Source organism: Alosa alosa, chromosome 17, assembly GCF_017589495.1.
Source record: "Alosa alosa isolate M-15738 ecotype Scorff River chromosome 17, AALO_Geno_1.1, whole genome shotgun sequence".
In the NCBI taxonomy this organism is placed as follows: domain Eukaryota; kingdom Metazoa; phylum Chordata; class Actinopteri; order Clupeiformes; family Clupeidae; genus Alosa; species Alosa alosa.
The window spans coordinates 22,494,089-22,511,940 of NC_063205.1; the positions used below are offsets into that span (position 1 = coordinate 22,494,089).

Genomic DNA, 17,852 nt, shown 5'->3' on the forward strand with positions numbered 1-17,852 from the left:
TTCAGCAGATTAAAGGGTGTCGAACTGGTGGGGGAAAGTGGGAAGTATAGGGCCCCAATGGAGGAGAGGGCCCCAATGGAGGAGAGGGCCCTTGAAAAGTGGAATACAGGGGGCACAACATTTTCACCAGGTATTAGTAATAACTCAGGTAATCCACACATAAAAAATCCAAACAACTCCATAAGTAGTCATGTGTAATGAAGTGGAATAACACAGGGAAAATGTATTGAACACGCTAAGAAAAAGCACTAAGGCAAGAAAAGGGAAGGAACGAGCTGGAATCTGTAAGTAGTTAGAGCAGGGGTGGGCAAACTTTTTGGCTCAAGGGCCACATTGGGTTTTGAAAACTGGCCGGCGGGCCGCAAAACAACCCCCCCACGACACACACATAAAAAATACATTTTTTATAGCCTATAATTTAGTATGAAACGTATTTGTTTTAAAATATGAATTGCTTAAAAATGCTTCTAATTTTATGCTGTTTAACAAATGTATAAATTGTGCACTGTCGCTTTAATTCACGTTTATTTCTCAATGATCTTCTGCCTGCTCCGCTATGGCTAGTGCTGTACCTACAGCTGGGCCCTCTCACAGTTTTTAAATGGTCAGTAGTGGGAACTACTGTTGCCTTCATGATTTCCTTTTAAAACTTTCTTATAAGAAGGAGATATCAATTATCAACAATGACAAGCCAGCTGGAACCTGCGGCTCTCTCCCTCTCGTGAGTGCAGACGCGTTCCCAATTAAATGGATCGCATAATGTTCACGTTAGATCTGCTGCAAAGGAGATAACTAAGAGTTAACTTAGTTTAACATGATGTTATCTCTATTTAACATGATGTTTTGACATTGACATATTGTTCTCTAAGGAGAGTGAAAAGCAGTTTGCAGTAAAGCTAACCAACGTCGTCTCTATCGCAGGAAAAAAATAGCGAGCAGCCTGATAACCAAATGAAATGCTCGGAGGGCCGGATGAAAGTGCTTGGCGGGCCGGATCCGGCCCGCGGGCCGCAGTTTGCCCACCCCTGAGTTAGAGAGTAGTTAGAGGAAGTTTAGGCTAATTACTGAAAAACAAATTAAGCGTTCAATACTTATTTCCACCATATATTTATTTTACCTGAATATTTTAACTTACAAATTAAATGTCAAAATGAATGTCAGACGAAATGTAAGGTTTGACTGACTGGATTTTGTATACAAAACATAGTGAAAACTGTCTAGTTTGTTAACTACCACAGCCAACTAATTTTGGGTGGCCCCCCAAAACATGTCCGTGGTATATAGCATCTGGCCCGCACGGGAGTACGACATTGTCAAACTATAACCTCCGTAATTTCCCTATTCATTCTCTATGGCGAGTCTTAACAGTACACATGTAATACTACTTTTGTCCACTGGTGGTTGTTTTGGCGCTTTTTCGCGTTTGCCATCGAAAACGGAATGAAATGTAGGCCTACCTGCAAACAATGTAAGAGGCCTATGCGGACTGCATCAGTGCTCAAAGTATTCTAAACGTTTATCAATTATTTGTTAATAACTAACTAACTTCTATTCAAGTCATATTTCTGGTACTTTCTGGGATAATTATTTATATTTATTCACACGTTCAAATGTTCATACAGAGTTCTCATCAGGTGAGTGAAAGTTAAAATGGTGGTCATTTCAGATGTGTTTGCCAGCACTTCATAAAACTGTCATAGTTTGATAACTTTAAATTATTTGTAGGATATTGCTTGTTCACAACTTGAGCTATGTATGCAAAGAAACAGAGTATTTTTATTAGTATTATTTCATTTGAGCTACATTTTACACTGATATGGCATGGTGGCAACATAAACACAGATAGCAATGGTATTAAATTGCAGTAGCCTATGATTAAATGTAATGGAATATTCAACTAAGGTAAACTGCTGCTGTTCACAGCACTAAGCTATTTATGGTTGATATACTCCGAGTCTCTGGCCCTCTCTTAGAGCCAGGCATAGTGAGCTGGCCCTCGGAAGAAAAAGTTTGGGGACCACTGAGCTAAATGGTTTAGTCCACCTGCACGATTCATAAGGTAGTCTATCTTTTGTTTATTTAGTTGAGTAGTGGACCGCTAATTGTTGTGCTGCTGGTGCAATGTCTTTCTCCAAGAAAGCCAAGTAAGGTTACTAAAAACAAAGGTCAAAACAGGAAAAAGAGAGACATCAACATGAGGGGAAACAACTGCTAATAAACTTCTTTCCAAAGAAAGGTGAGCACAAACGTCAAAACACGAAATCCCATGGTGTTTGCTTGAATATCTCCGCAATCATTGGTGCTAAAACGAACTGAGACAACCCATTGAAATAGCGGAAAATACACTTTCATAGGTTAGGCTAATCTGATGCATCTCGTGATCCAGCTCCATCTCCATCACTTTCAGAAAGATTGCATGGCGCCAGCTTGATTCATGTCCTGTTGTAGGCTACATGCTGATCATTAACACTAGGCTAGTGGTTTAGGGCGCGATTTTTTTCTCTCCCTTTCTGTTTTCGTTAGTCTTAACTTTTTTTTTACTCAAGTAACGGATGGGATTTTTGATGTAGCGAAGTACAATAGGCTACTTCACACAAAATGTAATCAAGTAAAATTTAAAATACCGATTTTATAAACTACTTAAAAAATACAAAATACACAGAAAAACTACTCAATAGAGTAACGTGAGTAAATGTATTTCGTTACTTTCCACCTCTGCCAATCCATTTAAGATTTGAACACTGATCGTGATTTCAGGCACAGACATGTTCAGGTGCAGACATCCTTTGGCCCTTTTAACACCTTTCCAAAGCTAGAGGAGATAGCCTCAGGGCTTCAAGTTCTCAGGTGCAGTGCCAGAATTTAGGATTTAAAAATTGATCATAACTTCAGGCACTGCATGTTCCCTCGCTTGCTTTAAGCCCTTTTAACTCCTTTACAAACAAGAGCCATCATGCTCTTGTGACGGCTGTCATATTGTAACCTTTTCTCCTCCTAATAAGGTGAGCCTGATGAGGTCAGGCCAGGGTGCGATTGAGTCATCGAAGAACAAGCCGAATCTCAGATTGCCTGGAGTGCCCTGTTCTTTTGTGAAGACTCTGAAGGCATTTTGGGTTTCCGTTAATTGGCTGGATTTGCATAACAGGAACTTTTTTTTCCCTACCACTGTTGGTGGCAGAAATAGGGGAAACCTACATTCAGAGACTGACATAACGCAGAGCCTCCCACAGGCTTAGGTGCTGTTCTATAATCTAATGATAGACATGTGTGTGTGTGTGTGTGTGTGTGTGTGTGTGTGTGTGTGTGTGTGTGTTCGTGTTCGTCAGAGAAGAGTGGGTCAGTGATAGATGGAAGTCTGTGAGGGGAGAATTTATGTAAGAAAAGAGAGGACCTGTGAGAATTGCAGTGAGTTAATGAAATCTTTATCAAAGGTGAAGGTGTGTGTGTGTGTGGTGCTGGTAGTGGGGTATTCATTCAATCTTCTAGGCTCTAGAAGCGACACACACACACTTCCCTCCTGAGGGTGTTATGTCATTAATTAATTTGCGTAATATCACTGGCACCTTGCTTGCTTACATTCTCTGTGTGAGATGGACTAAATTGGCAGATTTAAGGACTATTCACTCACCCACTTTGCAGCAAGCTGTGTGTGCAAAGTAGGTTGTAAAGTCGCTTGTCCCAGCAAACCTTTCATCTTTGAAGTCTTAACAAGAGATCCTTAACATGTTTACAGTGGTAATTCTGGGGGTCATCAATCATTTATCTACATTAGAGGCAAATGTTTTGATTTGAGGAAAATGAAAATAGGTAAGAGTATGTCAAAAGGACTTAATTGTAGGCCTATACAATAATAGACAATAATAGCCTACAACACACATCTAAGTGGGAAAGGGAAAGTAAGAAACGAAATTTAAATTCTTTGTATGACCAGTGCATGTAAAGAAATTGACAATAAAAGCCGACTTGACTTGACATCTCTAGTAGTTTACTAAGACTATAGAGAGGTGCAACTGACCAAGTTGTAGACATTCATGTCAAGGGTGTCTACATTTGTTTTATCTCCGTTATTTCTTCAGTAGTCGTCTTTCTCCGAAACGACTTTTCAAGTGAACTTAACTTGTTCGATTCAGTGAGATTACCGTTCTACGCATGACAAAGCCAAAAGTAGCCTACATGCCAGAGTATGTCTGTTTTCGAGTTTTTGTTTTGACTTCGGAACGCTAAGTCCTGAGAAAGGCAAATACATTGAGTAGGCTACTGTCTTTCCATCCAGGTTTCTTAATGCATCACATTCGTGACACTTACAAACACTCCCTACCATTATTGTATGCAACTCATAGCCTACAAACACTATTTACAAGTAGGCTACCAGCGCCGTTTCGATCATTTATTTTTAAACCACTTCTTTTTTTTTTAATTCTGAATATTATTTTCCATTAGGATATTGAGCTACACTGCACACACATTCTACCTCGGGCTAATGGAGAACCCTAGAATACCTTTGTCTGTTTCTTTGAGTCACACCCTTCTGAAAGATGAACTGTTTCGTCTACGACAACAACTGAAATTATAAACAGGGACAAGTTCAAAAAGCAAGGCAGTTCACACTAATCCTGTCCATCACTTCGGGTCTCTGCCTCCTGGCGTCAACGCCCTGTCCCCAGTTCTATGTGGCAATGGATGGCAGGCTACGTGCAGTTGCGACTGTAGTCGATGACTCCAGAGAGAAGTTACCTCGGACCGCTCAAATTCCCTACTAGAACTTGAGCGCAAGTGATGATTAACCATCTCACACACAGTCTAATTAACTTTTGTATTTACCTCACTGCAAATAAACAATAGCGGAAATAAACATCACTGAAAACCTACCGCAAAGGGTAGGTGTAGAGATGCTGTAGGGAACAAAATGGGTAGTCTCACCAACCGTCTTTGTCTCACCCCTCTCAAGTTTCAAGTTCTTGTTGACGTGACAGTCCTCACGTGCAGCCGGACTATCCCATTAGGATTGATATGACCGCTGGCTACGTAATTATATATTGTCATGCATTTATGGCCATGCATCATCTTCGGATGATGCCATTTATTAACAATTTATGTCCACAATTTTCTTTGAAAATGCATTTATTACCCGTAAGCATTACAGACGCTTTCCTAGGCTATACTCAAGCCTTTGCCAGAGTATCATATGTTTTGTATTAATTTGCAGAACATCAGTTCAGACTTGAAGATAGCCTACATAGACAGTTGGAAGTTTTTTTTTCTTTCTTTCTTTCTTTTTTACCCAGTTGCATTTTTATGGAGCTCTTGCGCACGGACCCACAACATTCCACAAGATGGCGTCGCATAACCGAGAGCGAGCGCCTGTCTACGCCCTCTGGATGTCGTCACCCAGTCACGTTGCGCTTCCTTCCAAGCGCAGTTAAAAAGCGGATCTGGGGCGCCGGGTCTGGAAGCTTACCCGACACTGAGAATAGCTAACAACTGGACAACGGCGCGACTTCATTCTTGAAGACTCTCCACGTCTTTTCTTTCTATTCAATATTTACTGTATAGTTCAGACTTCGGAGAATATAGATAGTCAAGACCAGATTTACTGTCAGTAACTTACATATATTTCGTTAAACGAGGGATTTTGGTCTTGCCGACTGATCCATCATTTCTGCACCTCTATCCGTCGACCACCAAGGAATGCCAAGAGAACTGACCCAGAACCGGATCCAAAAGCTCTGGATTCCATCTAAAGATGATAAACCGGCTGTGCCCACGCGTGGTAAGTTTTTGATGTCATTAGGTTGTTTAGGAGAGATAGCCAACGGGCATATGATTTTTGCAGGTCGGGTGAGTGGACTAACCTATCCGATGATGTGATTACCAGGATTCTGATTGTGTGTCTATTTATCATGATGTAAAATAATCTATGTGTCCAGCGGTTTGTGTATTTTTGCGCATTAATACTTAGGGGTGGGCTATTTCACTAAATGGTTATACGTTTTTTTTTATCAGATCCACCATCTGGTTTACACCTGTAACGTTACACTTGACGGTTAAAACTAATATATTGCACATCTAAAACACTGATAGCCTACCAGTGCTCAGAGAGAGATTATTCTTATTCCATTCTTCGCCCATGGAAAACCTTAAAAGGAAGGTAGCCTATACCTCTGATAAGCCCCTCTCTGTTTCCCCGCTGCGCATGAACTCAAATGCCAGTTTCTGTAAATGACGCACGGGAATCCCCTCGCCGCTCCGGGTATTTCATTTTGAAGGAAAGGAACCCTTATAGGTAACAGCGGCCAGTCTACTCTATTGTAACAGATCACCTCGCAGAGCTCACGTTTCAGTCCTGGAGGCGAGGCATAGGCTATTATGGGATATTTGGAGAAGGTTATTCTCTCTGTGTTAGTGAAGGAAAGGCCAAAACACCAGGTGAAGATGCATGCACTGAGTAAGTTAGTGTGTGCATGATTATTTATGCTGCAGAGTGCACAGACCACTCAAAGTCACATCCTAAATACATCGTGATTGAGATGTGGTAGCCATAACAACGCGTGACGCTCGCGCCTTTTACGTTCTCTTATCAGGATTGTCTGAGTCAGCGCAGGTCTGTGCGTGAGCCTGGATGTAGACGTGGTACTCTCTCTCTCTCACACACACACACACACACACACACTAAAAAAAAAAATGTTTCGTTCAGCTCTGATTGGTCATCGCACATCCGTCGGCAGCCCAGTGAGACTTTATGCCCGGGCCGAGTGCTTACTCATCGCTCCTTCCCTGAAAAGGTGTCGCTTAATTGAATGACGTTGGACCGTGTTCTATCTGGATGCAGTAATTGGCACGGTACACAATGGTGTCGTTACTGTTGGCGGGCACCCGGCGTTGCGCTGATCTGATGCCAGACACACAAACATACCCAACCTCCCGTTGCCATACTTGGTCGTTACGTATAGACACCTCTGAAGGAAGACTGATATCTATGACCTTGGATTTTTACAGACAGTCAAATGTAGGCTACATGTCTTGCATGGTGTCTGCAAGGCTACTAAACTTTAATGTAAAATCGCATGTAGATTATCGAGGTATCATGTTTTTGAAACATGATGTGTAGGTTCGGTCTTGACATGTATTTCTGCTCTGTCATTGAGGTTCACTGATAGCGCGCGCGCGCGTGTGTGTGTGTGAATGCCGGTAATGGGATCAACCCCGATCTTGCTGACTGCATTTCCACTCAGGATGTTCTTAGAGGAGATTACAGAGGCCTAAACGGAGTGTCTAAATTAGCCAATTGATATGCATGCAAGACTGCTCTTCTGAATGAACTTGCTTGCACGCACGCACGCACACACACACACACACACTATCCTCCAGTGCTACTGTAGGAGTGCATGCTATGAGGCAGCAGCTCTTTTCCTGATCCCTTACAGTCAATTTATTTCAGCAGAGTCACTCACGTGCACATTACAGTTATTGTGTGTCTTAGAGCCTGTGTGTGTGTGCACGTGTGTGTGTGTGACCTAGTTTGTGCACTGCCTGTGGGCTAGTGGGTCTTCTCTGGAGCGGTGGAGTGGCTTGCATGCCAAGTTGACGTGTGTGTGTGTGTGTGTGGGAAGGGGCGCTGGTGCCAGAGCACATGCTCTCCCTGCACGTGGATCGGTGGGCTAGAGGAAGGGGGGCTTGTCACTGTTGTCTCTTTTTCTCTCTCACAAATCCAGCATCTTTGACCTTGTGTGTGTGTGTGTGTGAGAGAGAGAAAAGCAGAGAGCCTCCAGAGAATTTTTCATGGGATTACTGGGTCATGTGCAGCATTCACACAGATGAAAATAAATAATCCAGATTTTTGATGCACACATTCAGTCTATAAATAGCTGCAATCTGCTTGTCAGCTGCCCTCAATGCTATAAATGAACTACAGGCTGCATAAATAGATAATGGTGCTCTGTTATGCACATTATGGGATGTGTAGGAACAGTGGCTTACCTGCTGTATGCATCCTTAGGTGATGCTGTAAGCCTTGTTGATTGGCATTTTAATGTATTTTGTTACATGGTTTGATTTATGCGTATTTAAGTGTAATTATGCAGGTTACATTTATCTAATAAAGGATGCTATATGCAGGTTACAGTCATCTAATAAAGGATGCTAACCTCCCCCCTTTCTCTCAGCAGGGCGAGGCCCCCATCTGGCCAACCCCCCCACTATGATCGTCATGGTGGGTCTCCCTGCCCGGGGCAAGACCTACATGTCCAGGAAACTCACACGCTACCTCAACTGGATTGGCATGCCCACTAAAGGTGAGTGTTGAGTCAGTGAGTGAATGAGTGAGATGAGTGTGTGTGTGTGTGTGTGTGTCTCTCTCTTTGTGTGTGTGTGTGTGTATTTTTATTCTGGGTGAGCTATTTCTGTATACATTAAACCTATTCCAGGAAGCAAAGCTGGGTATTTTGTACAAGTGTGCTTTAATTCCGTCATAACACTCTGGGGAGGGGGGGCATTTTTGGGTCCGGGGCTTTTGACTGTTGAAGTTCCCAGACTTTGCTGCTTAGTCATTGTTCCCTCAGGAGGAGTTTCCTGTTTCCCTTGTATTCACATGGATTATGCTCTCCGACTGTTCTTCTCACACAGTTTACCAGTTCAATTTTTTCATTTTTATTTATTCATAAATGTTTGTTTTCTGTGTGTGTGTGGTGGTTTTCAGTCTTCAACGTCGGAGAGTATAGGAGAGAGGCAGTTAAACACTACAGCTCCTTTGACTTCTTCAAAGCAGACAATAAGGATGCCGTGAAGATCAGGAAGTGAGTTAGTTCACCTCAGACACGCCAAGCTCTTGCATGACCTCCCAGTGCACCATGGGAGTTGTAGTTGTTATTGTTTGTGTGTAGTAAATAACTGATGTGTTTGTCATTCTCTTTTCCTCAGTCAATGTGCCTCGGCAGCCCTGAGGGATGTCAAAGTGTACCTCACCGAGGAGGGGGGTCAAGTCGCAGTGAGTTAATTTCCTCCTTATGCTGTCCATCTTTTCACCCCTTCACTCATCCATCCATCCATCCATCATCCATCCTTTCCTTTCCTTTCATCACTAATGTTTCTTGTGTTTTTTTATTTAGGTGTTTGATGCCACGAATACTACAAGGGAGAGAAGAGATATGGTCCTCAACTTTGGCAATGAAAATGGCTTCAAGGTGTGTTAACGTTTGTGTGTGTATCTGTGCGTGTATGAGTGATCATGTTCATGAGTTTCCATGTTTGTGTGAGAATGCTTTTTAATAATGATAGTAATGTCTTTTCACAGATCTTCTTCATCGAGTCCGTTTGTGATGATCCCAGCGTTATAGCTTCAAATATAATGGTAAGTGTCTGTCTGAGTCCAAAAGAATTTGCAAATACTCCCACTGTTCCCATGACAACAGTCTTACCATCGACTTCCTCTCTGAACAGGAAGTGAAGGTGTCATGTCCAGATTATCAGGACTGCAATAAGACAGATGCCATGGAAGACTTCCAGAAGAGGATCGAGTGTTACAAACAGAGCTACGAACCCCTGGACCCTGACAATTACGACAGGTACAAACACTCACACTCACGCTCACACTCACGCTCACGCTCACACACACACACACACACAATCATTTATCAAACAATTGACTAAATCAATTTCTATTAATCCTCTGACAGTATGATGGAAAAATCCATCCAGCCATCTCGAAGGATCAGTGTATCAATGTCTCACATCAGTAATGACTCAAAAACATTGTGATAATCACCCTTCTCACCATGCTGCTGTCGCGTTAGGTCTCTTGACGGCCTTCCCTCTCCTCTCTCCCCAGGAACATGTCCTTCATCAAGGTGATTGACGTGGGCCGCCGTTTCCTTGCCAACCGCATCCAGGACCACATCCAGAGCAAGATTGTGTACTACCTGATGAACATCCACGTCCAGCCCCGCACCATCTACCTCTGTCGCCATGGCGAGAGCCAGGACAACCTGCAGGGCAAGCTGGGAGGAGACGAGGGGCTGTCGTCGCGTGGCAGAAAGGTACGAAATAGAGAGAGAGAGAGAGATGATGTGATGGATTGAAAGAGAGAGTTTTAGAGGCAGAGAGACAGGGACTCTGACTCTAGTGATTAATGTGTCTTCTCTGTGCCAGTCTACCTTGTCCCTGGCCAGTTTTGTGGAGGACAAAAAAAGAAAGAAAGAGAGAAAGAAAGAAAGAGAGTGAGTGAGTGAAAGAAGTAGTGATTCATGTGAATGTGTGTGTCCTCCGCCAGTTTGCCTTGGCGCTGGCCGGCTTCGTGGAGGAGCAGAACCTGAAGGACCTGCGCGTTTGGACCAGTCAGCTGAGGCGCAGCATCCAGACGGCCGAGGCCCTTGGCCTGCCCTACGAACAGTGGAAGGCCCTCAACGAGATTGATGCTGTGAGTACACTACACAGCCCAATCAATCAATGAATGAATCAATCAATCAATTGACCGAATCGATAAAATTGATAAAGCGAGTTGAATTGATCAACTAGTCGTTGAATGTGGTATCAGAAAGTATAGAAGCCCCTCTGATAAAGTGTGTGTGTGTTTTGTGTAGGGTGTGTGTGAGGAAATGACATATGAGGAAGTGAAGGAGAAGTATCCCGACGAGTTTGCCCTGAGAGATGAGGACAAGTACTACTACCGCTACCCTTCTGGAGAGGTATGCTTACTAAAGGCTAACGCTAACTCTCACTACTACCACTTCCCTTCTGGAGAGGTATGCTAACTAAAGGCTAATGCTGACTCTCACAGTCCCCCCCAATACACTCGTTTTATGGACTTGTCTACATCAGCGTAAGAGTTTAAGAATCAAATAGTCAGTCATTAGTTGAGAAGTCAGGTTAAAGAAAGGTTAAATATTGAATGAGTGAATTGTTGCTAGCAGTTGTAAACATACACATAAACAGCATTCACCCGCATTTCCCTTTCAACTTTTGAACTCTTCCCTTTGTATGACTCTCAATCGGTCGAATGTAAACAAGCCTTTGTGTGTGTGTATGTGTTCCTGCAGTCATACCAGGATCTGGTGCAGCGCGTGGAACCGGTTATCATGGAGCTGGAACGTCAGGAGAACGTTCTGGTGATCTGTCACCAGGCCGTGATGCGGTGCCTGCTGGCTTACTTCCTGGACAAGAGTGCAGGTGAGTCCCTAAGGCAACGCCGCACACTAACACAGGCTCTGATTGGTGGAGAGTGATGGAGTAAGAAACAGAAATGGAATTATGGGTAGAGATGGGTGTCACCATTCGGCCTGTATGGTAACCCTGGCATGACCTCTGAACCTTGAACTTGTGTTGCAGATGAGATGCCATACCTTAAGTGTCCTCTTCACACTGTCCTGAAGCTCACACCTGTGGCTTATGGTAAGCTACATACACACACACACACATACACACACATACGCACACGCACACACACACACACAACACACACACCACACACACACACACACACAACACACAACACACACACACACACACACACACACACACACACACACACACACACACAGACACACACACACACACACACACACACACACACACACACATACGGTTTTGCATGCAGACTAAAGTAAATGTTTATTGTTTACGTATGTTCAGGTTGCAAAGTGGAGTCTATCTCGCTCAATGTGGAGGCAGTGAACACACACAGGGAAAGGCCTGAGGTAAACACATACACAAAACAAAACACAAGCACAAGCAAAAACAAACTGCTCTCCCTGAATAACAAACATTGTGCTCAGCACTGGGAAAGGTATGCCTGACCTAGATTTGCACTCTCTCTCTCCCTCTCACCCTCTCTCTCTCCCTCTCTCTGCCTCTTTCTCCCCCCTCTTTTCCCTCCCCCTCTCTTTCTCTCTCTCTCTTCATCCATCCATCTCTCTCTTTCTCCCTCTTTCTCCCTCTCTCTCTCCCTTTCTCCCTTTCTCTCTCTCTCTCTGTAGGAGGTGAAGCGCGGTCCAGGCTCACTGATCCGCAGGAACAGTGTGACTCCTCTGACCAGCCCTGAGCCCCTGAAGAAGCCCCGCATGGAGGGGCTGGACGAGCCGTCCGGCCTGCTGCCCGAGGGCCTGGCTGGACCTCTGCCCAGTGCGCTGGCCCTCTGCAGCTCCACACACCTGCCGCTGGCTCTCGCTGGACCGGTGAGGACACACACACACACACACACACACATACACACTATACTGACTGCACACACACACACACACAAACACTATACTGACTGCACACACAGAAAAACTCATACAAGAAGTTATATATTGACTGCACACACACACACAAACTCACATGAGATTTTCTTTTACCTCGGCATTTCCTTTGCTTCTCTGCTATAGATTACAACATTATCACGCTTACCCTCTCTTAGTGTTCAAACGGTCTCATCTTACTCTCTGTTTTTTCTATCCCCCTTTTTTCTCTTCATCTGTGGTTTTCTTCTGTCCTCCTTTCCTCTCTTCACCTGGCATGACAGCACTGGCTTGGCAAAGCTTGTCTGTGAGTATCACTCCTCTTTCGAAACCTTTCACTTCAATCTTTCCTTTTAGTGTTGGTTTGGGACAGTGAATCAGTTACTTGTTAGTAGTAGGTGTGTGTGAGTGTGTGTGTGTGTGTGTGTGTGTGTGTGTGTTTATTCATGCACACCAGTCATCCATACCAACATGTTCTATTCTCTGTTGCATCACTTCCTCTGAATGTTCTTTCGTTCTTGCCATTTTATCTCTCTCAAACATAATTATATAACCGCAGCCACTGTGTGTGTGTTTGCGCACGTGTGTGCATGTGTGTGTGTGTGTGTGTGTGTGTGTGTGTGTGTGTGTGTGTGTGTGTGTGTGTGTGTGTGTCCCTCTGTCAGTGTACTAACCCTCTTCCTTTCATGTCTTAACTGTGAGTGTGTTTTCACCATTAGTACTTAAGCCAACTTTCTGTCATGCATTAACCGCTTGTGTGTCTTCTGTTTGTGTGTGTGTGTGTGTGTGTGTGTGTGTGTGCGTTCTGTGTGTGTTTCATCACTTTCATTCCTAAAGCTGCTCTTTTGTGCACTACCTCAAAATGATGTCTATGCTGGTATTTCAGAGGTAAACATACTCTGATGAGCTAGTCATGTGTTTGTCATCCGCGAGCATGCGTGTGTGTGTGTGTGTGTGTGTGTGTGTGTGTGTGTGTGTGTGTGTGTGTGTGTGTGTGTGTGTGTGACACAAACACGCTTAGCTGCATGCCAGTACACACAGGCACACACACACCTAGGAATACTCACACATCAAATGTCATGACTGACCCCTTAACACCCACACAGAATCTAAATTTGGTTAGTGTGTGTGTTTGTGTGCAGGCGTCTGTGAGTGTGTGTGTGTGTGTCTGTGTCTGTGTGTGTGTGTGTGTGTGTGTGTGTGTGTGTGTGTGTGTGAGTGAGTGAGTGTGTGTGTTGTGTGTGTTTGTCATAATGAGCTGATATGTCCATTTTGAGCCTTAATGCCAGTTGTAGTGTAGGATAGCTTAGTCATGGGGGCTTGATTGTCTCCTCTTCCTGTGGCTTTATTTAGCTGTCCAACAGTTTGCCTGTTCTAAAACGGCCTCTCCTCCCCTGTCCTCCCTCCTTCTCTCTCTCCTCAGAACCTGAACAGGGGGTCACTAGATTGCCGAGAACGCCCCCAGCTCAGCCAATGAGATTGCTCCGGCACGTCACCTGACCCTTAACCAAGAAGGGGTGGAACTGGCGAGGCTGTGTTGGCGAGGCCTGATGCTTTTAGTGTGTTTTTTTGGTAGCAGTGCCCAGGCAAGGCTGCTCAGTGCCCACATCTGTGGGCATATTGTGGGCAGTGCCATGGGCACCAACCCCAAAAAGGGCTCTACTAGCTTGAGCACTAATGCTAACTATTTCAGTGAAGCTGCTTCATTCTTTTGTCTTATTTTACTTTCGATGGACTAATTATCTAAGTCTTGTCGCTGTGTGATGACGAGGAATGGCTACAGGGTGTAACATGTTTTGCTGCTACTGCTGTGTGTGTGTGTGTGTGTGTGTGTGTGTGTGTGTGGGTGTGTGTGTGGGTGTGTGTGTGTGTGTGTGTTATGGGTGGGTGGGTGTGTGAGAGAGAGAGAGCAAGAAACAAAAGTGAGAAAGTGAAAAAAGAGTATGTTTATGGAATGGCATTTTCAATCAGGAAAGAGTCTTGTGTTAAGAATGGGAGTACGCACGACATTTATGTGTATTGTTGTTTCTGATTTTCTAACAGGATTGAATCAAACTTTAATTAATTGATTATATCTGATTAATGAATTGCCTAGAGTGCCTAGCGTGTACAGGCTGCTATCAAGTCTCCTGCCTCTTAGATTGGGCTCGGGCTTCTGTCTATATATTTTTTTATAGACATATCTTAACATTTCGTTGTAAAGTATCTTTCTATGTACAGCCACCATAATCTTATCCTGTAAACATATTTCATATTGGATTGTGTTGCTCTTTACGCTGTGAACTAACTGCACAGGTTCAATAATCTGCTCTGGTAATGTCTTTGTACACTTGTTAGTGGGATATTTGGTAGATGTTGCTTGTTGACTTCAAGCTGTTACCAAAACAGTTGCTTATTTTTGTTTATTTGTTTTTTTTGTATTTCAGCTCTAATCAATGTAGCCAATTGTACAAAGAATTGTAAAATACTGTTAACAACACTAAGAGCAGAGTTGGGAAAAGTTGTTGGATTTGTGCCGGATTGCCTGTGAGGTTTTTATAGCATGAGCTGTATTGAACTCTGTTGTGGAGTTCTATCAGATGAACTGTGTCTGGTTTCTGATTGGCTAAAAGGCGAATAATTTAGTCACGTGATCTGAATGTGACATCTCATCCTTCTGTCATTGTTAACTAACACATGCAGTCGAGCTTATTTTGCTTGTGATACTTGAATATTATTTTTTAAAAGAAAAAAAGCAATATCATTTTGTTAACACTATTTATTTATTTTGAAAGTTGTGTAGAGACGTGTATCTCTGAGAAATGTAAATAGTTTATTTTGCATTTGCTGGACCAATAAATGTTCCCATGGAAACAAACTTTTTTTAAGTGTCTCATCTTTCCACTTCATTTCTTTGTTTTTACAAACAGAAAATAGTTAGCATACTTCCTGGATGTGAGTGTGTACTTGTGTTTGTGTATGTGTGTAAGTGTGTGTCCTCACTGGTAACAGTATATGATACGTGTCTAGTAAGGTATGTGTTAAACATTGTACATACACTCTTTCCTCTTCATTTTCTTGTTTTTAGAAACAAGGGACAGTCGTGGCCTACTGGTTAGGGCTTCGGGCTTGTAACCAAAGGTTGCCGGTTCGATCCCAGATCAGTAGGCACGGCTGAAGTGCCCTTGAGCAAGGCACCTAACCCCTCACTGCACCCCTAGCACTGCTGTAGCAAGGCCGTTTACTGCTTCGGTTTAGTGTGTGCTTCACCTCACTGTGTGTTCACTAATTCACAAATGGGATAAATGCAGACCAAATTCCTTGTATACGCCAGTATACTTGGCCTAGAAACCTGATTTACATTTTACATTTACGTAGTTACACAGTAAAACTCCTGAATGTGTTTGTGTGTGCTTGTGTTTGTCTATGTGTGTGTGTGTGTGTGTGTGTATGCTACACAAAAATCATACAAATTGAACACCTAAACTAAATTAAATTAAAATGTTCCCCCGGATAAATAAATTATCTATCTATCTATCTATCTATCTATCTATCTATCTCTCTCTTCTTTGACAGAATATAAATTGATATAGAATTCAAATGATCTGCAAAGTTCAAAGACAACTAGAAGAAATTATCTAAAACTAATTTAATAAATTCACAAAAGTACCATGAGCAAGATGCTATGAGCACAAATATGCTATTTGTAATGCTCTCTCGCTTCATATGATTGCTCTTGTCCATGTGTGCTTGTTGCACTTATGTAGTGTAAATTAGGACCGAATGTCTTAGTGGATGTCATGGAAACATACTCATGTTTCGGAAACTCATTAACTCGCACAGACCCTCATCCACACACACAAACACACACATAGCTTTCTTAAACTAACTTTCCTGTCTTTGTCTCTCTATTCTGTGTTTCCCAGTTACCATGGTGAGGGAGGTCACTATTGACGACTTCCAGTCAGAAACCAAAGTGAGCGTCACACATCCTTTTCAAGAAGCTTCTTTTCATCTTTAACTTCCTATACACCTTCTTCATCTCTCAATCTCTTTCTCTCTCTCTCTCTCTCTATCTGTTTCTACCCTTACACAAACGAACAACATACTGGCCTCATGTTTGTGAACTTTGCTTGCTTCTTGCAACGCATACAGCTCAGTTCAATGCATTCAGAACAGTATCAATGCGCGGCCTAATAAGAAACCCATAGGACCATATCACTTAACATAAAATAGTCCCTTTGAACATAACACTCTTTCTGCCCTTTCTCAGACGCCCGTCCAGTGCGGTTGGTATGTGGGCTAGGATTGATTTAGCCTTTCGGAATCGAGGTCAGTGAAAGCGAATCCTTTGTACTTGACCACGAGAATCACTCCTGCCACGGTCTAGACGGTCCAGGCGAGTTGGCGAGCCAGCTTTCTCACTCTCTCTCTTTCTCACTCTCCCTCCCTCCCTCTTTCTTTTTCTTTCCCTCCTTTCCTTCTCAGTCTCCCCTCTTCCCCCTCTCTCTCTCCCTCTCTCTCTCCCTCCCTCTCTCCCTCCCTCTCTCTTTCCTTCTCTCTCCCTTTCTATTTGGGCTGGCCCTAATACGGGCTAACCTTCAGCGGTCTCCTTGATGAACCTGTACAGTTGGCTGGCGTGTCTCACGGTAGTTGTCATGGTGATGCAGACAGGTCGAGTCACTCCATTTGTCTGCCAGCTGCAGCATGCTCACACACGCACACACACACACACACACAATGCCACTTTGAGTCTGTTCAGCAGAAGCTCAATTTTTGACAGGAAGTGTTACAAGGAAACATGCAAGCTAGCTGTCTCTAATTCATAGAGCCAAACCCCTGATAGACAGATAGCACCTGCTATTGTTTAGACACATACAATTTCACAGTTACTCATCTGAAGACCTCTTCAGGATGAATATATTAGAAATATGAACTGATTTGGCGTTATATGCACACACACACACACACACACACACACACACACACACACAAACACCAGATATACACATCACATCGCATCACACAAGTTTTAATTCTACAGTTCCCAATGTGGTCTATGGCACGTGGAGACCTACTAAACGAATAAAAACATACCAAATGCAAATTTATACTAATTCCTACTAATACTGTAATATGGTCCCACTGCAGTGTGGGTGTGTGAGTGTTTGTTTAACATAGTTTTAACCAGTTAGCTCTCTGACAGATTCAGGTCACGTGCATGTCAGCTTTCCCAGCTGCTGAATCGGTGACCTACTTGTCCCTTTATCTGCCTGTCTGCCCGTCTGACTGATTGGTGTCCTCTGGTGTGTGTGTGTGTGTGTGTGTGTGTGCACGCCTGCCTGTCTGTGTGTCCTCTACCTTGTGTGTGTGTGTGTGTATGTGTCCTCTGCCTCTGTGCACTGGCAAGTGAGACTCAAGATGGGAGATACCTGCAGTTAAGGTATCCACTCTTAAGTATCCATACCCATTTTAAGTATGCACACCCATGTTAGGTATGAACACCCACGTTAAGTATCCATATACCCATGATAAGTATCCATTCCCATGTTAAGTAATTCCCATGTTAAGTATCCACCCCCATGTTACAGTAAGTATCTATACCCATGTTAAGGATCCACCCCCATGTTAAGTATCCACTCCCATGTTAGGTATTCACACCCA

The 17,852-nt window shown here is 43.4% G+C and overlaps 1 protein-coding gene across 4 annotated transcripts; it reads left to right on the plus strand.

Annotated features, from left to right (window-relative positions):
- Window positions 1–5,444: 5,444 nt before the first annotated feature.
- pfkfb3 (6-phosphofructo-2-kinase/fructose-2,6-biphosphatase 3) lies at window positions 5,445–15,066 on the plus strand. 4 transcript variants are annotated; one of them, XM_048268378.1, is made up of 17 exons: window positions 5,445–5,770; window positions 8,163–8,291; window positions 8,696–8,792; window positions 8,917–8,983; window positions 9,105–9,179; window positions 9,290–9,346; window positions 9,436–9,560; window positions 9,824–10,031; window positions 10,265–10,411; window positions 10,575–10,679; window positions 11,031–11,160; window positions 11,320–11,382; window positions 11,623–11,687; window positions 11,967–12,164; window positions 12,494–12,516; window positions 13,047–13,097; window positions 13,633–15,066. In XM_048268378.1, the coding sequence occupies exons 1-17, from the start codon at window positions 5,689–5,691 to the stop codon at window positions 13,637–13,639; spliced, it is 1,629 nt and encodes a 542-aa protein (XP_048124335.1). In that variant the 5' UTR covers window positions 5,445–5,688; the 3' UTR covers window positions 13,640–15,066. The 4 variants fall into 4 exon arrangements, with proteins under 4 accessions (XP_048124335.1, XP_048124336.1, XP_048124338.1 ...); XM_048268379.1 differs by having other exon boundaries at window positions 8,166–8,291; XM_048268381.1 differs by lacking the exon at window positions 13,047–13,097.
- Window positions 15,067–17,852: the final 2,786 nt, after the last annotated feature.

Bases quoted from the DNA above. Each gene is read 5' to 3' on its own strand.
- pfkfb3 (XM_048268378.1), top strand. From the start codon at position 5,689: ATGCCAAGAGAACTGACCCAGAACCGGATCCAAAAGCTCTGGATTCCA. The intron at 5,771-8,162 runs GTAAGTTTTTGA...CCTTTCTCTCAG, and splicing joins ACCGGCTGTGCCCACGCGTG to CAGGGCGAGGCCCCCATCTG. The intron at 11,161-11,319 runs GTGAGTCCCTAA...CTTGTGTTGCAG, and splicing joins CTTCCTGGACAAGAGTGCAG to ATGAGATGCCATACCTTAAG.